Here is a 26,385-nt window from a genome sequence, read left to right as displayed (position 1 = left end):
GACAAATGTGGCAAAAAAGAGGAGCATCTTATCAGCTGCTGTGTTGGTACCTTGGTACTCTGTATCCCAGCATCCACTGCGGCCCCGCCCCTATCTCCCTGACGGTCAGAGCGGAGGGGAGGAGGCCTCTTTGTGGTCCAGCCACATTAAACACTTGAGTACTGTGTAAAAAAATTTTGCGGTAAGTTAATGAGTCATCGTGTATTTTTAAGCGAAATGTTATAATTGAAAGACACTTTGTGTTCTGAGTAAACTCAGAGCAGCTTAGTTCAGGTTAGCTCAGCTCCTGGTCATCCCAGGCGAGCTGCAACAAGCCGCCTCGTTAGCTGAGCCTTCCCCGGGTGTCCGGCTGGGGAAAAGCTCGGATGTGGGACTTTGTAGTTTACAACGTGAGACAGGGGATCAGAGACAAACATAACACTCCCTAAGAAACGTGTGGACTGACTTAGGCTAGGATATACTCACCATGAATACCATGTTATTAAGTCTGCTGAGGCTTTTGGCTAACGATGCCTAACTTCGCATTTCCAACACTGCTCTCCTCTGCTAGCTCATCTCACTTAGCTCACTTTAATTAGTAAGGTTAGCTCACTGTAATTAGTAAGGTTAGCTCACTGTAATTAGTAAGGTTAGCTCACTGCAGGTTGAAGTGGAAGTAACCAGGTAAGATCGATGGACTGTCGGTATTTGACAATGTGTGCACAGTTTTCTACCATCCTGTATTGACATCTCAGTGTGGCTTGCAGCTCTCTCATGTGTGTCATCATGTCTTGTAATCGGCTTTAAGTTATTTTCGTCCGTGCACTGAGGCAGTGAGTAAGTATTGTTGCTAACTAAGTCATCGTTATCTTGTTTTTGTGGAGGATCTCTGGTCGGTCATTGATCTCGACAGTAGTTCAGGAGCTCAAACTAAGGATGTATGGGCTCATGTTGGGGTTTTGGAAAGTTGCACTGCTTTTTTCTTCCAGTTTACATCTTTAGTCAAACCAGAATCCTGAATGGGAAATGAAGTCTGACATCAAATTTGACATGTTTACATTTTGACTGATTGTTTTGATGAGATTGTGTTTCTTCACGGTGGACAGTGAATATTATCAATCTATTCTAGAAATGTAACCTTTAAGCAATCAAAAATCTTGCTGACTTTTACATTGAAGTCAAACAATGGCAAGTTCAAGTTTTCAAAAGAGGGTTCAATACTTTACTTAGTTAAAAAAAAAAAGATTTGACAAATCGATTAAAACTATATTTTGTTGTAGCTCTTGTCAATTCCCTTTCACTGCTTTTGTTTCAGGCCTTCTGTAGTTTGCAATGGAGCCATCGGGAAGTACTAAAATATCTTCATCAAGCAACCACACCCAAAACTCAACAGGTGGTGGTGGCTGTCCATGGGAGGTCACCGACAAGGCCAGACTGTGCCGTTTCCTCTGCTACGGCTCTGAGGGAGATGCATACACAGCCAGAGAGGAGGGGCAGGTCAGCATGGAGGGTGCAGGAGCTCTGCTCTCCCTGCTGCAGGACGGCCGGGGTGCTGAGGTGGTTGAGGAGATAAAAAGGTTCTGCCAGGATGGACATGCTGTCAGACCTGGCCCCACCTTTTTCGCCTTGGCTTTGTGCTCCCAGCACTCGGAGCTGAAGACAAGACAGGCGGCATTCAAAGCTGTAAAGGAAGTTTGTCGGGACCCTGCCCACCTGTTCTCTTTCATCCAGAACAAGAAGGAGTTGAAGGAGGGTATGAAGTGTGGGATTTGGGGACGTGCCCTGAGGAAAGCAGTGTCTGATTGGTACAATGAGCAGGACGCCATGAGTCTGGCTGCGGCTGTGACCAAATGTAAACAGAGAGAAGGATGGACGCACCAGGATCTGCTCAGGCTCTCTCACACCAAACCAGCCAATGAAGGTGAGTTTACACAGCCACAATATATACAGCCTCTTACAAGGTTAGGCTTACGTATTATTGTTTTTACATTACAATGTCCATGCCGTGCAGTATAGAATTTGTAAAGGCAGTTTGAAAGATTTCTTGTTTGCTCGATGATTTCGTCCGTCAGGGACACAGGTAGTCATAACTGTGAATCATGAAGGAAGTTCATTGAAACACCAACTTGTTCTATGTGTAAGCATTTATCGAGAGCAGACAGGAACAGTTTGTCTGATTTTGATAATTGATTTAAAAGGTGGCATGGTCACGAATCAAGGGAAGGGAAAATAATAAAATGTCATGAGGATAAAACTCCAGAATCCCATTAAGTTTATTTTTAAAAAAGCTAACATAAACACAGTGCTAACCAACATCTTAATCACTGCGTTGCTACTATGTTGAAACATTGTGGTTCTTTTGAATAAAAACATCTTCAGTCAGACTGTAATGGCCGTGCATTTGTGTTTGCAGCAATCGCCTTGATCAGCAAATATGTAACAAAAGGGTGGAAAGAAGTCCAGGCTGCTTACTCGGACAAAGAGAACTCTGAGGAGGTGGTCAAAGTGCTTCTGTATCTGGAGGTAGTGGAGAAGGTCAAGCACAGTTGTGATGAAACAGAGGTCATCAATTTAATAGAGGAACATAACCTGGAGAGGGAACAGTTGCTGACAGAACACCTGAAGTCCAAACAGGTGAGTGTTTTACACAGCTTGACCACTATATACAGTGGGTCTGGAAAGTATTCAGACCCCTTTACATTTTTCACTCTTTGTTTCATTGCAGCCATTTGCTAAAATCAAAAAAGTTAATTTTATTTCTCATTAATGTACACTCAGCACCCCATCTTGACAGAAAAAAAAACAGAAATGTAGAAATGTTTGCAAATTTATTAAAAAATAAAAACTGAATACTGAATACTTATGACCATGTGAAATATCACATGGTCATAAGTATTCAGACCCTTTGCTGTGACACTCATATTTAACTCACATGCTGTCCATTTCTTCTGATCCTCCTTGAGATGGTTCTGCTCCTTCATTGGAGTCCAGCTGTGTTTAATTAAACTGATTGGACTTGATTAGGAAAGGCACACACCTGTCTATATAAGACCTTACAGCTCACAGTGCATGTCAGAGCAAATGAGAATCATGAGGTCGAAGGAACTGCCCAAGGAGCGCAGAGACAGAATTGTGGCAAGGCACAGATCTGGCCAAGGTTACAAAAGAATTTCTGCAGCACTCAAGGTTCCTAAGAGCACAGTGGCCTCCATAATCCTTAAATGGAAGAAGTTTGGGACGACCAGAACTCTTCCTAGACCTGGCCGTCCAGCCAAACTGAGCAATCGTGGGGGAAGAGCCTTGGTGAGAGAGGTAAAGAAGAACCCAAAGATCACTGTGGCTGAGCTCCAGAGATGCAGTAGGGAGATGGGAGAAAGTTCCACAAAGTCAACTATCACTGCAGCCCTCCACCAGTCGGGGCTTTATGGCAGAGTGGCCCGACGGAAGCCTCTCCTCAGTGCAAGACATATGAAAGCCCGCATAGAGTTTGCCAAAAAAGACATGAAGGACTCCCAGACTATGAGAAAGAAGATTCTCTGGTCTGATGAGACCAAGATTGAACTTTTTGGCTTTAATTCTAAGCGGTATGTGTGGAGAAAACCAGGCACTGCTCATCACCTGCCCAATACAATCCCAACAGTGAAACATGGTGGTGGCAGCATCATGCTATGGGGGTGTTTTTCAGCTGCAGGGACAGGACGACTGGTTGCAATTGAAGGAAAGATGAATGCGGCGAAGTACAGAGATATCCTGGAAAAAAACCTCTTCCAGAGTGCTCAGGACCTCAGACTGGGCCGAAGGTTCACCTTCCAACAAGACAATGACCCTAAGCACACAGCTAAAATAACAAAGGAGTGGCTTCGGAACAACTCTGTGACCATTCTTGACTGGCCCAGCCAGAGCCCTGACCTAAACCCAATTGAGCATCTCTGGAGAGACCTGAAAATGGCTGTCCACCAACGTTCATCATCCAACCTGACAGAACTGGAGAGGATCTGCAAGGAAGAATGGCAGAGGATCCCCAAATCCAGGTGTGAAAAACTTCTTGCATCATTCCCAAGAAGACTCATGGCTGTACTAGCTCAAAAGGGTGCTTCTACTCATTACTGAGCAAAGGGTCTGAATACTTGTGACTATGTGATATTTCAGTTTTTCTTTTTTAATAAATTTGCAAAAATTTCTACATTTCTGTTTTTTTTTCTGTCAAGATGGGGTGCTGAGTGTACATTAATGAGAAATAAAATGAACTTTTTTGATTTTAGCAAATGGCTGCAATGAAACAAAGAGTGAAAAATGTAAAGGGGTCTGAATACTTTCCAGACCCACTGTATACCATAAGTTGATAAGAAAACAGCTGAGTGGACGTTGGTCTAGTCTAGAATTGGTTAACAATAGATAAAATCTTTACCAATCCTTGATAAAGTTATTTGTTTAAGGAAGCAGCTGTCTGAGGGCCTTTTCAGTCATGTTGATGCAAAATCAGTTCACAATCCACGTAAGAAAAGGCCTATATTCCCTTAAAGGTCACATATTATTCTCTTCTTCAACCAGTTTAAATAAGTCTCAGAGGTTCCCAAAACATGTCTGTAAAACAATTCTTACCCAAAATCCACTCTGATCCTGTATTTGATCATGCCTATTAACCCCTCTATTTCAACCCTGCTCAGAACAGGCTGTTTCTGTGACTGTAGCCTTAAATGCAAATGAGCTGTGTCTGACCACGCCCCCTCTCTGGAAGGGGTTATGGCTTGGGCTTTCTCGCACCTTAGGGCAGAATAAACACCTAGCTATGGGAGAGTCACCCACCTGGGGGAGGGGTTACTGCCCTTTGTGATGTCATGAGGGGAAAAACTCCAAACAGCCTGTTTGAGCACACATTTTCTGAAAAGTGGAGCAGGCAAAAGACGGAGAGGATGGACTATTCTCCTAATGGGGGGTTTGTAGAAAGGCTAAGGACACATTAGTGTTAGAAATACATATTAAAGTGTATTTTGCATAATGAGACATTTAAACTCATGTATCGTCTCTCACATGTGATCTTGTTGTTTGTGTGTTAAATTGGAATTTAATCATGGCAATTATATTATTTTCTTTCTTTTGCTTTGTCGTCTTAAAATGCTGTATATAATTTCAAGACTAACTGAACTGCATTTCTCTGCAGACTTTACAAAGAAAGAAATCATGACTACTGGGCCCGGGGAAGTCTTCAGTTGGGCAGCCAAAGACGTTTAACTGTAGCACTTTGCAGCATTATGGAATGAATCTCATAAAGATATATCTGTTTAATTGTTTTGAGGTATGGAGGTCTTTGTTGAAGGAAATGCCTCTCCAGTCAGTGCTAAGGATCTTGGGTAAGATGACGTCGAACAAAGTGCTTGAACCTGGAAGTTCAGAAATGCAAGCTGTGTGCGACAGAATCCAGAGTGAGACGGAACTAAAGAAGGTAGGACTCGGAGATCAGAACCACGAGTTTACATTTGTTCTTGAAATGTAACTTGACTCAGTCTACAGTATTGTATGTTTTGTCCTGAAATAACCAGGCACAGATCCATCCTTTCAGCATCCTTTTGACTTCCGAAAACTACAAAAGAGGCCAAGGCTTTCAGGGTAAGACAAAGTGGGAACCAGACAGCAGCATCCTCAAAGCAATGGACTCTGCTTTTTACAAGAGTTTCATGGTAGGTTCTTTGTCTTTTCCTAGATTCTCACAAAACATTAAATAAGAAAGAAAACATCACATCGACGTACTCTCTTCACCTCTTGTTATTTTTTCTATCCTGTCCTCAGAATGTGGAGCCTCTGGGTAAACGCTTCGTAGTGGCAGTAGACGTGAGCACATCACTGAGCAGCATTGTCCCCGGGACGTCGATCAGTACTGCTGTCGCCGCTGCAGCTATTACTATGGTAAGGCGAGACAAATAGACAGTGCGGCTAATAATTGCTTCGGCTTGAACAGCTGCTTCAGCGGCTCTATCTTTGGAGGGAGTAGAGATCAAGGAATTTGTCTGTTGATACGTACTGTGGATTCCTGCAGGGGGAATTAGCTGAGAGTCATCCCAATGATGATTCATAGATTTCGGGGGCTCGGTTATACTTCTGATGCATTGTGTGTGTTTACATGTGGGAAAGATACATTTTTTTTTTCTAACAATGCTTTTCATTTGGCCCTTGTATCTTTTGCAGATATTTGCAAGGACAGAGGCAGACACAGATGTGCTGGCTTACTCTGAAGGAGCTGTGGTTCCATGCTCCATCTCTGCTGACATGACTCTCTCACAGGCAACAGTCGAGCTGGTTAAGGTAAGGCATGCCACAGCACCAAGGACTACTTAATCAGTTATAATTTAAGATCACTGTGATATTTATATGTATGTTTAAAACAAGGAATTTAACCATCTGTGATAACACACTATCACCAGCTGTTCCTCACATAAAGGGCAGTTTAGTAGCATTAACCTCTGTTAATTATGATCTATCCACCATTCCATCTTCCAGATCCCGAGCGGGAGCACAGACTGCACCCTTCCCATCGCATGGGCCACAGAGAACGGGAAAGCAGTAGATGTTTTCATCATTCTGACAAACAACCCATTGTGGATGTTTACTGCCAGCCCCGTGGAGACTCTAAAGAAACATCGACAAGTATATTCATCAATTCATGTCTGCTTAGGGAGGGGATCTTTTTATTGCATCATGTCAAATGTGATACATTTTCAAATAATTTAAACATGTTTAATGTGACATTAATGATTGTTGGACCTTGTCAAAGCGTCTCACACTCTCTCACTGTTAAGACATATGTACATGTGCTTGAACTTGATCAACACGGAAAAACTCCGGCAAGTGTGATGAGGTTGCTTTTCTAGTTTCAAGTAATGCTTAACCTGTTTTCTAACGGCAAGATGACATTTCACTAGTATAAAGTTTATTCTTTAAATTCACATGATTCATCTTGTCATTTTACTCATTTGGAGTAACATAATTAGACCCGAGCACGTTCCTTCAAAAACATGAATGTTTAAGCTATGAAACACATGCTGGTCTTTCTAATCAAGTGTTAATACATCACACTTTGACTGTGCTTCTTCAGTGAGGCACTCAGCTGCTCCCTTTGATCCTGTTTATTTTTTACATAAAGAAAAAGTGTTTAATTAGTGCCCCACTAAGCCTCGTCAGTAGCAGAAGAATTAATGAACAATCTATTTTTAAGTGATTTGTCCGTTCAAAGATCAATTAAAACAACAATTTATGTTTGTATTTTGTGTTTGCTGTCTCGACAGAAATCAGGAGCTAATTCCAAGTTGGTGATGTGTGGACTTACTTCAATTGGACATGGTATCGCTGACACAGAAGACAGGGGTTTGCTGAGCATCTGTGGCTTTGACCTTGGAGCTCTGAGCGTCATTCGTAACCTAGCCCAAGATCTGATCTGACTGAGTGCTGGGACTGTTGGGACTCAACTGTCTCTGAGTCATGACTTTAGAGTACAAAAAGACACCAAGTGGACCAGGGTGGCTCACTTAGCAAGTAGAGGGCCCTAAAACAGCACTAATCCAAAAGATGTTGACATTAACATTTTCAATTTCTCCTTTTGTATGATGTCGCATACAGGTCAACTGACAAAGTGTCCAGCAGGCTGGACAACACTCTGGAGAAGATATTTCTTCTTTTTAAATGCTGAAATAGGAAAAGAAAGTCAAAAGAAATGACATGTCCCTGCATGTCATGCTGGCAGGTGTAGTGCACAAAAGCTCCCTGTGTGACGGGCTGTTTACCTCTCTGATGGGTTTTGGTGAGCAAGAATCTTTACGACAATAATTCCGCCACTTATGAAAATATGTGGCCAAACTAAGGAAGAGGAACACTGTAAGAGTCTGAATGTTAGAAGTGAGTTCAACTATAGGGTTATTTTAAGAGCAATTACCTTAGTTTCTCAGTATGTTTCCACGGTATGATTTAGCAGGTCTGACGGGATGGTTCAGGTTTGTCCCTCTTTTATGTAGCATAAAGGCTAAACGGATCTAATGTCAAGAAAGCACCCAAAGCATAAAAACTGCAATATGTTATGCCATCTTTGATTTTTTTAAAAATCTTTACACTTTCATTTACAAAAGTCTGGCCTTTGTCAAGCGTCAGTTTTAGTTGTGCTGACATTTGTTTTCCCTGAGGTCAAATTAATTAAAAAACTTAGTTCTGCTCTTGTCAAACTAACTCTTTGAAAGGATACGCCCTTGGTGCTCTTAAACATGATCTGTTTTTGCAGGAATATTTGGGATATTTAGATCAGTTTACTGTTTAAGTTGGAGACACATTTGTATTTGACTATAATGCTGAGGAAGGAGTGAATCATAGCTATTTAACTACTGTTTACCAAGACTGAAACTGTTAGCACAGTAATGTTTCTGTATGTTTTATGTAAGGATGTTGATTATGCAAAAACTAACCAATTATTGCAACCTTGCTGTAATAAAATGGATTGAATGTACGTTAGTTAAAATATGTCGGGTTTAAAGTAGAATGCTTTATATTTCTTCTGACACAGTGCACAGAGTTTAGGGTCTGAATTTGTGGAAAGGCAAACAACTACAGTGATGCTTCTTGTTTTGGTCCACAGCATCACTAATCAATCATTCTGGTCTAATTCACTTCTTATGAAGACAATTTTCTGACCATATTACTGTGAGGAAGTGCCCCCCCCCCCCCCCCCCACACACACACACACACACACACACACACACACACACACACACACACACACACACACATGCTGACACTGACACATTCAGAGTTGAGACAATGTCCACTGCGTCTTGTTTGAAGGTCAAAATGCTACTAGGCAAAAATATTTGTATAAAATTGTGATTTGATACATTTTAAGTTGAAAGTCTGACATAAGAGTTAGTAATTATGAGGTTTGTTTGTTGACAAGTGTTTATCACCGTGATTAACTTATTTTCTGTCATCTTTGTCTGATGTATCCACTTGTGTAACTTTCAAGTACTTGACTGTAGTGGCAATGTAAACCCCCAATAAACACTCTGCTGCTTTTTATTTTGTATTGTATTCATTACTTGTTGCTTGAGTTAAAATCACACTAAGCATGTCTGTCCTTTAAAAGTGTTCTTGAGCAAGGCACTTAACTTAAACTAATAATTTGTGACAGTGGCAGTAAGAAATTAACTACACATTTAGGTATTTAATTTATCAACCTAGCAAACGCTTCGAAAACGAATCAATTGGCAAATAACAACAAAAACTGGAGGAGACATTTTTTTGACATTAGTTTAATAACAAATAAAAGTTTGATTCAGATCAGGCATGTTGCGAGTCCGCTTCATGTTGATATCTGGGGGCTTTGCAGACACACTACATCAAGACAAGTGAAGATGGCGGATGTGTTGAGTGTTCTCCGTCAGTACAACATCCAGAAAAAAGAGATCGTCGCTAAAGGAGATGAAGTTATATTCGGGGAGTTTTCCTGGCCGAAAAATGTCAAGACCAACTACATAATCTGGGGGTATGTCAGCGCTAAACTCTGTTTTTAATGCCTCTGTAGGCCCTCCGCTGAAGCTTATCGGTCCCTTGTGGAGCTGGTAGCCGCGGAAGGCTAGTGAGATGCTACATGCTAACCTAACTCTGCCTGCTGTTAAACTTCAACCACTGTTTTTGGTTAGTTTGGTGCCACAAGGAAATACGGTGCCCTTACTCACGGGGCTTCTTTGCTAGTCTAAATCCATTTCTATGTATCTATTTTACAAAACTTAAACTATATTCGTGAGAGAAATAGCTACAGCTGCTGAAGTAATGTGATGCTAACCAGTTAGCGACGGGAGCTAGTGTATAGTTGTGGTGCCATGGAGTTGGACATTTAAGCGCAGCAACTTCAGTGCTTTAGTTTATGTACAATAATAAAGACAAACATTTTATTTTATTCTTGACAAGACAAACTTTGCGTTTGTAGCGGTGAAAGTTAAATTGCATTCAGAGAAGTTGATCAGCTAACTGTTGATAGTTTTTAATTTCAGAAGCAGATTAAAGCCTCTTTATTATCTGTTCATTATTTGTTACAGTAATGAGCAACTAACATAAACTTAAATGTACCACCTGCAACAGTTTGTCTACTTTTACTTAGTCAAATGCAATGATTGCAAACTTATCTTTGTGATTTTTATGATTTTCTTTGCCTTTCTTCCAACAGAACTGGTAAAGAGGGCCAGCCCAAAGAGTATTATACTTTGGACTCTATCTTGTTCTTACTCAACAATGTGCATCTTCCGCATCCATCCTATGTGCGAAGAGCTGCAGTAAGTACCCTGGATTACCTGTCAATACTGCCGTCACCTGTCAGCGCCAGGACTTCCAGAATAATCCCGTGCTATTCCAGTCTCTTTCATCAATTGAAATGAATCACAGTTTTCTTCCTGAGAGTGTTTTTGATATATTTGTATGTTCATTTTTCAGACAGAGAACATCCCTGTTGTCAGGCGACCTGATCGAAAAGGCTTGCTGTCGTATCTCAATGGAGAGAGTTGTAAGTATATATAGTTTATGATGTAGTTTGGTCAATATTTGTTGTGTTGGTATTTTCTTGTCATTGTGGTTATACGTACATTTGTACACGTGTGAACCACCAACCTGCAAGATGAAAATAATCCTATGGCTACAATGTTTGTTATTTACTATTGCCCGGCCGATATGAGATTTGTGGGGCCGATACTGATATCATCAGGGGAGAGAAAAAAACGTGATACCGATATATCGGCCTATAACTTTCTTAAAACTATGTTTGATCTGTAGAGATAGATAGATATAGAAATACACATTTATTGTGTTGATCCCTCAAATGCAGTGGAATCCCATCAAACACTAAGACAAGATGGTCACTCAACTGGAAAGTAACTGTGTATGTATGTGCATCACCGCTTACTCATTCTGGAGAGTGATAAAGCTTGTTGTTGGTGATAGCCACAGAGAGAACTGATAGTTTAATACATTGATACTCAAATGAAATGTTATTTGACTAGTGAATAAATGTAATAATATCGGCACATCTGTGATGAAATGAGCAGATACCGGTAGTCACTGGATATGCTGATATCGGCCGATATTATCGGCTGACCGATTAATAAATTGGGCTCTATTTACATGTTTATGTTCATTAACGTGCAATGTCTCTATTTTATAAAATAAACCAGAATAAGACGGCGAGCTGATAAGAGGTCTGATATTTTCAGTGAGGACAACTTATTTGTTACACTGTTTTATCTGCTGTCTGTTATCGAGATTTTAGTCAATATGTGCAAATCTAATTTTGACAACAGCGGAGCAGAGATAGCGCCCCCCTTGACCTTTGACCCCAGGTTGGGAACCAATGATCTACTTCTGTCTATTAACGCTGTTTTCTAATCTTTTCTTTCACAGCGACATCGACAAGCATCGACAGAAGTGCACCTATAGAAATAGGTTTGCAGAGGCCAACACAAGGCAAGTTCACACCATGCTGCTTAAATTTGAACTACTTCTATGGACATCATGTACTTCATTATGAGCATAGTATGTTGTAAAAACAACTGTAATTACAACTTTTGTATCATGCTGATATTGATCACATACTTTCAATTCATTTTGTTGTTTTTCTGTCGGTAAAGTGGGTTTAAAAAAATCCACTCAGTAAAATAATGACACTGTTCTGCTTTTTTAGTGAAAAGAGCAGCAGATGAAGTTTCTTCTGAAGCCAAAAAACCAAGAATCGAGGTAAATTGGTATCATTTCTCTTGTGTTCATGTTTTGTAGTGTAGCTGGTGAGCATTCCCTCCTACTGTATATCTCTTCTCTGCAAGCAGGAGCAGTTATAGGAGTTTAACACTGTCATAAAGGTTTGGGGGATTATTGGTTAAAAGTTCAATAATCTATAACTTCCACAATTGTCATCACTTTTCAATGTGGGAGAGATTTTCCAACTTTCCAATTCCTAGCAAGGAGTCTTAGCCTAGACGTATTTTAGGAACACTCAGAGCAACTCTGAGCAAGGAATGGACAGAAACATTCATCTTAGTGAGGAGGCGTTGTTGACCCCGTTGCTAGGTACATTTTTTTCAGAAGCTGTGGGTGCGTTCGAATTGTCCCTCCTATCTCCTTTCACTATCCACTTTACCTTAACCCCGGAAGCATTTAAGTGTCGGCCATGATAAGAGCCGTTCGAATTCTCTAAAAGTTAAGGAAAGGTGGGTCAATGCTTCCTTTATAACCTCCTTTAGCATAGGATACACTGGACCATCCTTTACGAAAGGAGATGAGATATGACGCCCCACAATTCCTTGCGGCCGCAACATTTAAAGCGAGTTGCGCATCCGACCGTTCACGAACATTAACGATGATCGTAAAGTGACACAGATCAAGGGATAAAAAGATAAAAGACATTTTTATCAGATGATGTTTTATTCAACATATTTCATTCACTTAAGAATGCTTTGTGCAGTTGTACATTTGTATGCTTAAAATATTATTTGTAGGTTATATCTTATATCTTTCATCATTAATGTAACAATTCATTTCATACAATCATATTTATTTTGATGTTGATTTCTGAGTGGACAGGAAGCTGATGGTTTCACTTTTGTAGCCTGGTATTCTATATTTATTTTATTTCAATCCCAACCTTGTGGTAATTAGGATTATTTCACTGGTAAGAAGGCACAGGGGAAAGTTTTTTAGATGCGTTTTTTGTAGTCCATTTTCGGAACATGGTAGTTTCAACACGGCAGACCCACGTCATTAACCTCCGCCGGCCCGTCGCATTCAATGACGTAGCCTAGTGGAAAATGCGTTCGGATTGTCAGAGCAACGAGATCGCCTTTCCCTAAGTCCTTTATGAATTCTCCTAACATCTTTCCTTGACCTCATGACGTTTTTGCGGGGTTAAGGTAAAGTGGATAGTGAAAGGAGATAAGAGGGACAATTCGAACGCACCCTGTGATTGGTTGATCCAACAAAATGGAAAAAAAAAAGTAAATCATAGAATCTAGTCAGACATTTTGCAATTATGAACACTGAAATTAGCATCTATGTGATAATTTGTGAGATGTACTGTAAAGTATATAGCCTTCAAAATGTTTGAAATCACATACCCACTTGTTCAGCAGCTTGTTCACATGCTGATCTTATATCAGCAGGTAAAAGCTTTTAATTAGTGATTGGATCCACCTGTGGAGGTGACCGCATGTAGAGTAACTCAACATGCATGTCTCACTTTGTCCTGAAAAAAGTCATAGATGGATTGAAATGTCTGCACGAATCGTTTTAGTCTGTTCAGCCAAACTATGAGTCAGAAAAAATATTTATTATTCAGTGTTTGGAGAACATTTCTTCATTTTTTTGCTCAGCTTGAGAAACTCTTAAGCCTGTTAAAAGTCCTCCTCACTACTCCTAACAGTTATACACCTTAGGAGCTCTCTTAAGGGCTGAGACACTTTGTGACTAACTTTCATCTTTACAAGGATCTAGTCTTAACTTTGAGGGAAAATTCTTAGAAAATGTCCTGATTCTAAGAATTTTCTTAGAATTTTGTCTTAGTACTTAGGAGGCTTTGTGAATACGGCCCCTGGTGTTTGACAGTGACTTTTGGTCCAGGATCTTTAAACACATCAATAACTGACCAAAACTGAAAGTGTCTGTTTTGTTCGAGGTTGAAAGAATGTGAGGGTCAGTGTGTAGTCAGAGAAATAGTCAAAGCTCTAATCAAATGTCTCCTCATCAATGTGATATTTGTGTATATCCTTAGATTAAGTCACAGAAGTCAAGACAATCATAAAGTAGAGTACAGCAGAGTAAAACTTTAATATCTTAGATGGGTCATTTTATTTTGAGACATTTGTTCAACATAAACGCATACAATGCAACAACACAGCACATACAGAATAAAAAGGCAATCACTCGGAGACTTTGTTGTAATGGAGGCATTTTAAACTAACATCTTTAAAGCCATTGAAGCTACAAAGCAAAAGTTTGTGTAAAATACAGTCAGAGAAAAATACAATAGTTTGTTTTTAAACTTTTGTGAATACAGCACTTACAGGGGTGATAGTAGACACTCTTCATCAAACTGAAAACACTGAAATTCAAGGACCGGATCGACTTTAAAAGCATCCCAATCATGTCCTAAGTTAAAAATGATCAGTTACTGAACAGTATCCAAAGGTTTTTTCAGCAGAGGGACAGTCAACACAATCTCCGAGGAATATTTATGTTAAAATAACCAGCAGTAAGGACCAACCTGAAACTACACTGTATCACAAGTAGGGTGTTAATTTATGGAACAGCTGCAGTGAAGAAATGAAAACATGTCAAACATTAGGAAAGTTTAAACACATTTTCAAAATAACATATTTAACAAAAATATAATTGAAGAGTCAATGAGAAAAATGGAATCAATATAAGTTGTAAGGTCTGTACCGTCTACTAATGTGTGTAATACATCATATGTGTTGCTTTTGTTACTTAGTTAGTTATTTGTGTTCTTTGACTTTCCATCACCCCTTTGCAACATGGACTAGTTAAGAAAAATCAAGCTACTACAGAAAGTAGTGTACCGCCCACTTTTTTATGGCTAATAATCAAATCCGCTATGGGGAAAATGAACAGGATTTTTACTTCCGGCACCACACTGTTGAGCCTTATTGTTGTTTGCTTTGTTTTTAATGTATATTTTTAATTTTAAAATATGTTCTAAATAAATAAATGAAATGACATCTGTTACAACATGTTATTTCATTCTGAAGCTCACTTATGGTGTGTTCACTGTTTTCTTAAGGATGAGGAGCGGGTGCGTCTGGATAAGGAGCGTCTGGCTGCCCGTCTGGAGGGCCATAAAGAGGGCATCGTGCAGACGGACCAGATCAGGTATAGTTTAATTTACCCAAAGTCATCTGTACATAATGTTACATAATAAGTCACAACCTCTTAAATATATATTATTTCACCTCTACAGTTAGTTACAACTTTAATAAAAAAAACTGATGTGCAGCATTAACAAGACAAATATTCTAAAGGCTCTTGGTGTAAAAATCTATTTCCCATCTTTCAGGTCTCTGTCTGAGGCCATGTCAGTGGAGAAGATCGCAGCCATCAAAGCCAAGATCATGGCCAAGAAACGTTCCACCATCAAAACTGATCTGGATGATGACATCACCCTGAAGCAGAGAAGCTTTGTGGACGCCGAGGTGGACGTCACCCGAGACATTGTCAGCAGAGAGCGGGTGTGGAGGACAAGGACCACCATCCTGCAGAGCACCGGAAAGGTACGAGTCCACTTGCTCACGATAACCAATCACACAGTTTGTTTCTGTTTTGTTTTGTTTTTTGGTGGGGTGGGGGGTACATATTAGGGCTAGGAATCTTAGGTTTTCTCACAGTACGATTCTTGGGGTCACTATTCGATTCAGAATCCATTTTCGATTCAAAATGATTCTTCATTCTACTTTTTATCCAGCTAGTGCTACCACAAAAAAGAAATATGAAATAATAGCTGTAAAAGCAGTTCTGTGCAGCAATACTTTCCAACATTTCACAGTCTTGTTACAGACAAAGGTAGGAGAACGAATTTGAGCTTTGCTTGAGAATCCACTTTACTGTTCATACTGGAGTTTGTCATTCACCAAACCTGAAGAGAAAATTGGCCTAAGTGTAAAAAGAAAAACCTCCAAGTGACCAAACTCTTAATAAAAACCTGAAAGCACTACAGTGACCACTAGATGGCAGCAACACAATCATTTTCACCAAGTGTGTGTTTACTTAATCTGACGTTCTAGTGGACATTTTGACTGGCACAACTACACACCATTGTAGAGGAGATGTGTTACATGTTTTAGAGTCATTATTTATGGCACAATATAAATCACCTATTTAATGTCATGCCATACACAGGTAGTCATGGTAAATATTTACAGTTTCCCAAAAAATAGTGTTGCACCTACCTGTGTTGATGTAACCATTAAGTATATATAAATAAACCTATTTGTACTCATAGTATATCTTTGTGAATATTTAACAGTGCTTTATTCTCAACTTATTTTAATGTTTGTTTCAAAACCTCGTTGAAGTTGTCACCTCCCTCCCTTTCAGTTCTCTCTTCCTCCCACAACCACAAACACCTAGGCTGAATCTCGATGTCCTCCCTTAACCCTGAGCCCTTACTGACTTTATTAACGTCAGCTGGAAAGTGATTGAGTGCATGAGGCTGCGAGGGCTCCAATGGTTAAATACAAATGGGACAGCACTTTGCGACTTCTCTGTAATCTTGACAGCATGATGTAATGTGGCAAAAGCTTATTTAAAGTTTTTTACTTTTCTCACTCATAACCATGGCGCTTATAAAAAGTTCTACTCAATATAGAACTCTAAATACATTTATTCGTTGTGGGATAAATAAAGGTTTATCTTATCTTATGGGACTAATACGCTCTCTGTCTCTCTTTTTTTGTTTATGGACTTGCAAATGAGTTATGAATTAACTGTAGTTTCAAAATAACCTTTTTTAGCAGACTGTAAATAGAGCGTGGTTTCACCTTCCTGTTTTTTTACCGTCTCTACCTTTTTTCCGTTTTATGGCGTTTGTTTACCTTTCAATTCTTGTGGGCTTCCCTGGGAAATCATATGTTTCACGTCACAATGCTATGAATGTGGGTAATTCCCTCACTTTAAATCTGCAGATATGCCCACTTACGGACAGGGTGCATAAAGGGCTCGTAAAGTCAGCAAGAGAGCCCTCAAACACTTGACGATTTCAGTGGGACAGCACTAAGCCCTCACAGACTTACCGGGAACGCGCACCAAAGTCAGTGAGTGTGTGAGGGTGGACATCGAGATTGGGCCTGGCGTTACAGAGGCGAGACAGGATCAGAGGAACCAGCAGGGGAGAACAGCGCTGTGTGTGTTTGTGGCGCTGCTGCATTTTTTGCGACACTATAAGGCCCGCTCGGCAAAGCTGGAACTTAGGCACTCAGCTCATTGACTGAGACACCAATATGACGCCGTCAGGGAATCTATATGAATGTACAAAGACATGATGACAGCAGAGCTTCATTACATGCCCATGTTATTCTCTGACGATCCCATCTAATGATCCAGCCCTACTCCCTTCTACTGAAGCAATGTTAGGTTTGTTGTATGCCTAAATTCATTTGAATGCAGCACTTATTGAAAATCCTGTGGTATGAATACCTCTGTACCATGTGATAATGCTTTTCAGTGTCAGTTCTCTGCTGATAAAATTATTGTTTTGCTGACGGCATAAATCGATATCTTGATATTAAAAAATGCTTTACTCTTTAAGATTTCCTGCCAATTTAATTTATTACTTACGTCAGGAGTCATCCTGACGTAAGTAATAAATTAAATAAATTATGACACGAATGAGGTTAACGTAAACAGAAGTAAGACGGTCAAAGAGGAAGACTACAGAGGATAATAAAAAAAGAAGACTGGGACTCATTCATTTGATGATTGTCTTGCAATATATATCAAGTATCACAGAGTCACTGTGCCGAGACATTATTGTGATGAATAAGGTGCATAGCAATTACTATGAGACATCCTTTTCTGTGCATTACTTTAAATTAATTCACATCCACCTTGATGCTTTCCACTGACTGTTGTTCACCAAATAATGAGAAGATAGAGATTTTTTTTTTTAGAGCTGTTACACTCATGATATCCTTTTTTGTGTTCCCCATCTGCAGAACTTTTCCAAGAACATCTTTGCCATCCTTCAGTCAGTGAAAGCCAGAGAAGAAGGGCGAGCACCGGAGCAGAGACCAGCACAGAACACTTCTCAAGCTGTAAGAAAAGACTCTGCAAAATTGGCCAGGCACCAGTCAAATTCTAGTTTTTACATACTATTAGATGTTTAATAATGTGGCATGCATTAAAGAGTGAACTGCTGCTGGTCGTTTCACTTTCTATTCTTAAATCAATGGAGCTTGAAATGAAATGAGAGCTTGTGGAGAGAAGGTCGGTAGTTATTAAGCAGTGAAAAATCTCTACATGATGTGTACGGCTTGATTAAACAATGTAGTGACAAGCATGAACAGGAATAAATTACTCATGATTCATGTTGTTTTCAGGACCCGTCCTTAAGGAACAAGCAGCCAGTCCAAGCTGCTTACAACAGATATGATCAGGAGCGATTCAAAGGAAAAGAGGGTAAGTTGTTCTGTAGCATCAAACATATAACTGAAGTTAGTGTGTGGCAGTCAAATATATATATATATATATATATATATATATATATAATAACCCATTTCCTTCTGACAGTAGTCTGCAATTAAGTGACTTTTCATTTTATTTTAGAAACGGAGGGTTTCAAGATCGACACCATGGGCACATACCACGGCATGACCCTGAAGTCAGTGACGGTAAGACCAAAGCTCTGTTGTTTGCTGGTAGTGTCACCCTTAACACCTCTCAAAAGTCCCCTTTTAGATTTATCAGTATCTGCCCAAACAGCTGCCAACCAAAGCCTCATGTGACCTAAACATTTTTTTACTTTATCCAGCTTATTAGGTTCTGTAATTTGAAGGTCATTTATTTCCTAGTTGTATGCTTCTCTTTTTTGTTTGAAAAATTCATGTCTAATTGTGTCCAATGAATGTTTTAATCCATGGCCTCTCAAACAGAAGTTGCGTTCAGCAAAAATAACTATCTAGTGAGATGAGAATTGAATGTCAGAAAATGTAAACAACAGTGGTCCATGTCAATCGTTGCCATAGAAAATAAACAGTTTATACTTCAGGGTCTTCGGGCTGCTTACCTTGATCCCCTGCTCCTCGTCCTTGAAGAACTTGTCCATCTGTGTCTAATAGACCTTATCAATGCTGACGTCTTTAGTTTTGATTCAGGATAAACTTGTGTCACACATGATGGCAGTGATAACAACACGTGTCTTAGTTTCACTCGGTTTGTTGTCATTTACTCTAATTCTAGTTTAATTAAGTCCACATGATATGATATTTAAAATATAAGGAAGGAAATTGAAAAAACAATCAAATTAAATTTTTCTATACAATTTTCAATTCTAAAAGACAGTCAGTATTGTGCTTTGAAGAAAAATATTTGATCTTTGATGTTATCATCATGTTACATTGTGTAACTATAGCCCCATGTCCACCAACTGGTCTGGTTCAGTACAGTACCCATTTATTGGTGCTTCCACAGTCAAAAGTTGGGAATGGTACCAAAATAAGGGAACTGTACCGTCCTACTTTTTTGGTACCCTTGTATTGGGGTGCCAAGGGTACCGATCTAACCCTAAAGGGTCCCTTGTTTACTGTGCCCCTGTTCTTCTTCTTGGACGTTTAACTTAATAAATAGCGGGCTACACTGTGTTGGGCTGCTATGATGTCACACTATTACATATCTGATGCGGCTACACTCCGTTTACCAAATAAAGGTTGGCTGTGGAAACGCAAACAAGTTCAGGGTTTACTGTACCAAACTGTACTGTACCAAACTGTACTGTACTGAACCAAACGGGACTCCTTTTGTGGAAACGGGGCTTAAGCTACTCGCAATAAGGTTTTGAAATCAAATTGTCAAAATAAATTACCTCAGGCAAACAATATGTGGAGCCTGTCTTCAACATTTAATTCCTAAATATACTTATACTATATTCTATATATATACAGCTCTGGAAAAAATTAAGAGACCACTACAATTTTTTCTGAAATCAGCATCTCTACATGAATGAAAGCCATTCCATTCCAGTGTCTGTTGAATTCCAACACAAGCACACCTCATTCTACTTAATGAGGTACTGTTTAGGTGATCACCTGAACCAAATCTTATTAAAAGAGGAAAAGTATAAAAACCACTGCTGTGGTCATCACTATCCTCTTGCAATAGGACCAGCTGGATGGCAAAAACAGTGCTAGTAGTACCTCAAAAGTAATTGGAGTAAAAAAGATACCTATTGACCATTCCAAAAGAGTTGAAAATAAAAGTTTTGAGTGAGGAAAAGAAGGGTTAAATTCTGGCTTTACTGGCAGAGGGATACAGTGAGCATCGGGTTGCTTCCATCCTTAAAACTTCCAAGACGGCGGTTCATAAGAACAAGGTCAAGCAGCAGACATTGGGGACAACAAAGCTACAAACTGGCAGAGGGCGAAAAACAACTCTCCACTGAATGGGATGACCGTCAACTCATTTGAATGTCACTCAGGAACAGTAGGATGACATCAAGTGACCTACAAAAATAATGGCACATGGCAGCTGGGGTGAGGTGCATGGTGAGAAGGTTTAGAAACAGGCTCCTAGGGGCAAGGCTCAAGTCGTGTAAAGCTAGAAAAAAGGCCTTCATCAATGAGAAGCAAAAGAAGAGCCAGGCTGAGGTTTGCAAAAGACCATAAGGATTGGACCATAGAGGACTGGAGTAAGGTCATCTTCTCTGATCAGTACAATTTTCAGCTTTGCCCAATACCTGGTCGTGTAATGGTTAGACAGAGACCTGGAGAGGCCTACAAGCCACAGTGTATCGCACCCACTGTGAAATTTGGTGGAGGATCGGTGACGGTCTGGGAGTACTTCAGCAGGGCTGGAATCGGGCATGCGTAGGGCGCATGAATCAAGCCACGTACAAGGTTGTCCTGAAAGAAAACTTGCTTCCTTCTGCTCTGACAATGTTCCCCATCTCTGAGGATTGGTTTTTCTGCAAATAAATGCTCTAAATGACAATATTTTTATTTGGAATTTGGGAGAAATGTTGTCAGTAGTTGATAGAATAAAACAAAACTGTTAATTTTACTCAAACACATACCTACAAATAGTAAAATCAGAGAAACTGATCATTTTGCAGTGGTCTCTTAATTTTTTCCAGAGCTGTATATATATATCAGCCTCTTTTAAAATGACTTCACAGACAAGTTGCTTCACTTAACAAAATGTTTTATTGGCACAACAGCATTTGAATCATCACATCATCTTCCTAAAATACCTAAGATATCAAATCATTTCAAAATAAGGATCTTTAAACAAAGTAGATTATCCTTATTTATACATGTACATAGATTCTCAAATGATTTGTAATGGACAAAGATGTTCTCTTTTGAACAAAAAAAATTGAGAATCGCTCTAGAGCACCTCCTCCTTCTACAAACATTTATGCAGACTTTTTGTTAAGTTGTATAGCTACACTCTGGGGAAACACATACATTGCAATATCTTATAAGCTTAGGGTATATTTTAAGATATTGGTAAAATAAAATCAGATTTTTTTAATTTATTTTTTTAAACATAAATTTCAATCAAGTTATCATACTTTTTATTATTTGGGACTCTAAGCTAATTTTTTTGCTTTCAAATGGAAATCCCTTCCTACTTTCGGACTTAACGTTCAGCCCTCTGACAGTGGCTCGGGAAAAGTTCACAACATTATAACTAAAGAGTCCGGGCCACCTGATTGCATGTTCAGCTGGCCCGCTCGGGCCAATTAAAATACTGCCTGAAAAAAATAGACTAACATGTTCTCAATTTCACAGCGCTATTCTGTCAAACTGGTGTTTTATCAGTAATTATTTTTAAACGTCGTGCTAATAACTGCGACAGCATCAACATATCAAGCACGCGTGCATGTGTGTCATGGTTGAGAGGCAGCCGAAGGCTTTACTGCTGTCCCTCCCGAATTGTACACTCGCACACAGATTTCTCTTAAAATACGTTTGGTAAAACGGTTTTAAAACCATCAGATCCCGACAAAAGCCGATCTTAAATCATCATTCAAAGGGAAAAAAATCTCCGGAAGAGTCGAGAGTGACAGCTGGGCATGACGAAAACAGAACGGACAAAAGTTTCGGCCGCAGTGACAGACAGCTGGAGGAGCTGGAACACGCTGCAGCTAAATTTCCCCTTAAAGTTAAAGACTAGATCCTGGTAAAAATGGAAGTTATTCACAAAACATCTTAGCCCTTAAGAAAGCTCTAAAGTAAAGATCTAAGGATGAAGAGTTTCTCACAGAGAAGAAAGAAGGAGAGAAAGGTGATCGTAACAATTCCAGATCTATCACAGCCTCATATTAATATCAATCAGATTTAGTAGACTCTTACAGTTACCAGCATGGTGAATAAACATGGGCATGTAGATATAAGAAAAATACAAAATATTTGATATAACTAGAGCTCAATTAATTAGATAAAAGATGTAATTTAATCTTGCATCAGAATGGTTCAAGATTAAATTGGTGACTGTTATTTTTCAAATCAAAAGTAACGTTCCTGGGACAGCGGCTACAATGGTTGGGCCAATGATCTTTGAAAACTAGTGGCCCAGAGGGGTTTTCAGTGCACCATTACAGTAGACTCCATCCTTCATCTGCACATGCAAACTAGTGCTGAGATGTAAATCAATTGTGTCAAGCAGAATCTGACTTTAACTACATAGCTTAATGAGCCTCGTTCTCTTTGTTGTGTTTGTTTCTATGTATCCTGCCTGTTCTCCCTCTACTCCTGTTGAAGCAGGCATTTTTTTTTGGTGCGCTGCAGGTCATTCCAGTATTTGAGTATTTCATTAGGATGAAAGCCATGTGATGTAATAAGGTGGGAGTACTTGCAGCTGGAATAAGACACCCGCCAGTGGTTGAATAGGAATGCATTGGATGGAGGAGCCGGCTCTATACCAAGCTTGGCCAGGCATATTCCCACATAAACATCCTCCAAATGAAGGCGAGGGATACTGAGCGATTTTCGATAGATATTTGTCGCCAAGTCTCCTGAGAAGACGTAACCAGTCCCAGAACAGAAGGGGGGGTACCTGTCACCTGGATACAGTTCAGGAGGCATGTACCACTTGCTGTTTTTATTTCTAATTGGTGAAAAGTTTCTCATGTTATTGCCCGTGAAAAAGTTTGTTTTAGGCTTCATTTCTGGCCGGAGTAGCTTGTAAATGAGGTACTCCGTGTTGACAAACATGTCGCTGTCCGTCTTCATGACATAGCTGGCTTGTGGGCAGTATATTGCCACCCAGTTCAATCCCATCAAAGTCTTAATGGTCAGGTTGTTGTAGGTATCTCTGAAGTCCTGCTGGATGATATCGTGATACCTGTGACTCTCTGCTTCAAGCATCTTCTGCTGTAATAGTCCCAGCTCTCCGTTATTTCTTCCCAGCAGAAAAAGCCGAATTAATCCCAGAGTTGGAGCCACGCTCTCATTGGCCCATGTTTGTCGAATGGCATTTCTTGCCTCCACCTGCCGAGCCTCAGTGGTTATTAGCAACACAAGAAATGGTGAAGATCTGCTCTCTGTACATTTGTCTGGCTCGTTGATGAAATAAGTGTAAGGCCCAGGGGTAATATTGCCTCTGTGTTCTCCCTCTTCACTGACCGACAAAGTGTTCTCAACATTTGGCTCACCTTGAGGTGAGGGGGCAACTTCCTTCTCATGTGTGCTGATGTTTGCAACAGTGGACTGAGGAGAAATGACCAGCCTCCACCCTGACGTTTTGGTGCTAATGTTCAGTTTGGCTTTAGTGGTACCAAGCTCACCACCTTTGTATACCACAGGATGGTGTCTGGGCCACGGCATACCTGTGAGCCTAGGCTGACCCAAAAAGAGCAGTACACCCAGAAATGAGAGGAGATAGAAGAGAGTTGCTGTGTACGAACAGCAGTGGCGTCGTTTCCATTGCATGGTTACAGCAGGAATGTTCTTCTCAAGACAGGTGTCAAACTTTTCCGATGATCTCTAGAAGCTTCTCAACCGGCCTTAGCTCCTGGAGTGAAGTGTATTTGGTGGGTTGACCCGGGAACTTTAACCAGCAGGTGATTTCTCACTTCCAGCTCTACAAATCCCTTTGTTTGTCACTGTGCCTTACCAATCAGCAGTCAAGTGTGAGTCCACTGTAATGTTTCATCTCTTGTGTTTACCTATGGAATAGAGAACAAGTTATCTATTAGCAATATGATGGACCATCTAGCATATCTTATTGTAACTCTAAATATATCTTTATCAATATTGTTGTATTGACAACTTTAAAAAATTAGAGAAGCACCGATCCACTTTTTTTCAGTTCAGATCAGATTCCGATACATATGTACCGATACTGATTCCGATATTTATATTATCATAACTAATAGTTTTATTGTTGTTGTTGGTAGTATGTGTAAGGCTACAGCAAGCTGTAGTATACCAAGCTTTGAATTGCGTTGTACTGTTGACATACAAACAGGAAGCAGCAACAGCTGTCTCCGGAAGAGTCGAGAGTGACAGCTGGGCATGACGAAAACAGAACGGAGAAAAGTTTCGGCCACAGTGACAGACAGCTGGAGGAGCTGGAACACGCTGCAGCTAAATTTCCCCTTAAAGTTAAAGACTAGATCCTGTTAAAGATAAAAGTTATTCACAAAGCATCTTAGCCCTTAAGAGAGCTCTAAAGTAAAGATCTAAGGATGAAGAGTTTCTCACAGAGAAGAAAGAAGGAGAGAAAGGTGATCGTAACAATTCCAGCTCTATCACAGCCTCATATTAATATCAATCAGATTTAGTAGACTCTTACAGTTACCAGCATGGTGAATAAACATGAGCATGTAGATATAAGAAAAATACAAAATATTTGATATAACTAGAGCTCAATTAATTAGATAAAAGATGTAATTTAATCTTGCATCAGAATGGTTCAAGATTAAATTGGTGACTGTTATTTTCAAATCAAAAGTAACGTTCCTGGGCCAGTGGCTACAATGGTTGGGCCAATGATCTTTGAAAACTAGTAGCCCAGAGGACCACTGGCAAATTTAACTTAATGTCAACCCCTGACGTATTTTTGTAGGCCAACCCGGAAGTAGCATCGCCATGGGGTCTAACGAGAATTCGCCTATGGGATTTTTGCATTGGATTTTGGATCATTGCAGAAAATAAGCTCTGTGGCAAACGCACATTTCTGAAGCGTAGGGGTTTTGTTCAGCAGGATAATCTTCACACATGAACACCATTTTTATGATGTTTGAAGCGTTAATGCGGCCAACAGAAGTAAAAAGCTAACGTTATGCTACAGCGAATTACACCACGGTCGGATGATTGTGACGTCACTAGCGTTATGGTTCAGACGATCTCGGATAAACTAATCCGCGTAGCTTAATAAAATGTTTACTAACCTAATATTTGCCCTAACCTAAAGATTAAACCTACATGAAACATCTCCGACGAGTGAGAGTTCCTGGCCTCTGTGTCCGGTGTGATGACATTTAATGTCCCCGACAACCACTGTAGTCACACTAGCCACTTGTTAGCAACCGTCTTTTTAAAGACGCGTAAAAAATTCTAAATTCACAAGTTTGGGTATTACCTAACGTAGTTTATGTGGTCTAACAAAACACCAACATCTCTTAAGCTTGTGTTAACCACAGACCTTATTTCAGGCATTTAACCACAAACCCATTCAAAATCCCCGTTGACTTTTAGACGTTAGACCCCATGGCGCTCAAAGGGTTTTAGGACTCATTCCTGTGGCGCTCTATAGCCTCCATAAACAAGCTGTTATTCCTTCCCTGTTATAGACAGGCAAATATGTGGGATGGACGGTAGAATACACTGTGATCTCCTATTCCGCTTCTGCTCTAGATTATCCAAATTACAAGCTAATTTTGTATCCCTTGTCATTTGAGCATTGACTTCATGTGTAAACCAGCTCCTTTTAAAAATGACTTCACTTAATATTTGCTTCACTTGTCAAAATGTTTTATTGGCCAAGTACCTTTTTCACTCATCATCTACAAAACACACTAAGCAGATTTTAAGTAATTACAAAAAATAGCTCTGTATTTTTCAGACACAGATTATCCTTTAGTCAAATGAAACATGTACATAAAGTCTCCATGGATTTGACTCGGGCATAAAAAACATTTTTGTCCATTTTGTACAAAATCAGCAATCACTTTAGACAGCTGAGTCATTGTTTCAAACCTTTAATGCAGAATTTATATGATGCACCCATAAGAACAAAGTGTGTACTGCCTCTTTCACACATGCACTGCAAACCTGAAGATGTCCCAATATGTCCTGGTGGGGTACATCTTTCAATGCACTCAGCTGAATCTCTACACCTGACTTTATGCAGACTCTTCTTTCCAGCCCTCTATTAAAAATTAGTGTGAAGACATGGAGGGGCAGATGTGTGACACAGTATGTAATAGTCTGAAACACTCAACACCAGCGAGTGGAAGGGGTGATGTTGTTCAGGCAGAGTTTTGCTGCTTAATACTCTACTGCTCATCTCAGTTGTCAAGTTAGTTTTCCACCACTGTCTTTTTCGTGTGGAAAAACGTCAGAACATGTGATAATGTTCTTTGTAGAGATGCATCAATTGCAATTTCATTGGCCGATTCTGATTATCAATGTTTTCCTGATGAAGCTGATTTTCTTTCTTTCT

At 39.9% G+C, this 26,385-nt stretch overlaps 3 protein-coding genes across 3 annotated transcripts in view; 2 read left to right on the top strand and 1 right to left on the bottom strand.

The window, feature by feature from the left end:
* The first annotated feature begins 1,265 nt into the window (after nucleotides 1-1,265).
* Nucleotides 1,266-9,030, top strand: ro60 (Ro60, Y RNA binding protein). Its single transcript, XM_061044195.1, has 8 exons — nucleotides 1,266-1,900; nucleotides 2,393-2,613; nucleotides 5,276-5,422; nucleotides 5,520-5,657; nucleotides 5,767-5,883; nucleotides 6,163-6,279; nucleotides 6,475-6,621; nucleotides 7,260-9,030. Exons 1-8 carry the CDS (start codon nucleotides 1,312-1,314, stop codon nucleotides 7,410-7,412), a joined length of 1,629 nt encoding a protein of 542 aa, XP_060900178.1. The 5' UTR covers nucleotides 1,266-1,311; the 3' UTR covers nucleotides 7,413-9,030.
* Nucleotides 9,031-9,333: 303 nt separating this feature from the next.
* The window catches only part of cdc73 (cell division cycle 73, Paf1/RNA polymerase II complex component, homolog (S. cerevisiae)), a 32,433-nt gene continuing 15,381 nt past the window's right edge, over nucleotides 9,334-26,385 (top strand). Inside the window, exons 1-10 of the mRNA XM_061044202.1 lie at nucleotides 9,334-9,496; nucleotides 10,178-10,283; nucleotides 10,441-10,510; nucleotides 11,401-11,463; nucleotides 11,681-11,733; nucleotides 14,789-14,877; nucleotides 15,062-15,275; nucleotides 17,715-17,813; nucleotides 18,099-18,177; nucleotides 18,325-18,389. Coding sequence (XP_060900185.1) covers nucleotides 9,366-9,496; nucleotides 10,178-10,283; nucleotides 10,441-10,510; nucleotides 11,401-11,463; nucleotides 11,681-11,733; nucleotides 14,789-14,877; nucleotides 15,062-15,275; nucleotides 17,715-17,813; nucleotides 18,099-18,177; nucleotides 18,325-18,389 — 969 coding nt within the window. The 5' untranslated portion in view covers nucleotides 9,334-9,365. The remainder of the gene's footprint in view (nucleotides 9,497-10,177; nucleotides 10,284-10,440; nucleotides 10,511-11,400; nucleotides 11,464-11,680; nucleotides 11,734-14,788; nucleotides 14,878-15,061; nucleotides 15,276-17,714; nucleotides 17,814-18,098; nucleotides 18,178-18,324; nucleotides 18,390-26,385) is intronic.
* Nucleotides 20,897-23,904, bottom strand: LOC132978855 (beta-1,3-galactosyltransferase 2-like). The gene has a single exon (XM_061044194.1). The coding sequence runs from the start codon at nucleotides 23,646-23,648 to the stop codon at nucleotides 22,464-22,466; it is 1,185 nt and encodes a 394-aa protein (XP_060900177.1). The 5' UTR covers nucleotides 23,649-23,904; the 3' UTR covers nucleotides 20,897-22,463.

This window comes from Labrus mixtus, chromosome 8 (genome assembly GCF_963584025.1).
Source record: "Labrus mixtus chromosome 8, fLabMix1.1, whole genome shotgun sequence".
NCBI lineage: Eukaryota > Metazoa > Chordata > Actinopteri > Labriformes > Labridae > Labrus > Labrus mixtus.
Note: the sequence above shows the minus strand (reverse complement) of the source record. Positions and strands in the feature narration are given on the sequence as shown.

What these genes read in the sequence shown, in the direction of transcription:
- ro60 (XM_061044195.1), top strand. Translation starts at nt 1,312, where the DNA reads ATGGAGCCATCGGGAAGTACTAAAATATCTTCATCAAGCAACCACACC. An exon ending in CACCAAACCAGCCAATGAAG is followed by an intron (nt 1,901 to 2,392) that starts GTGAGTTTACAC and finishes TTGTGTTTGCAG; the next exon opens with CAATCGCCTTGATCAGCAAA. An exon ending in CAACAGTCGAGCTGGTTAAG is followed by an intron (nt 6,280 to 6,474) that starts GTAAGGCATGCC and finishes TCCATCTTCCAG; the next exon opens with ATCCCGAGCGGGAGCACAGA.
- LOC132978855 (XM_061044194.1), bottom strand. Translation starts at nt 23,648, where the DNA reads ATGCAATGGAAACGACGCCACTGCTGTTCGTACACAGCAACTCTCTTC.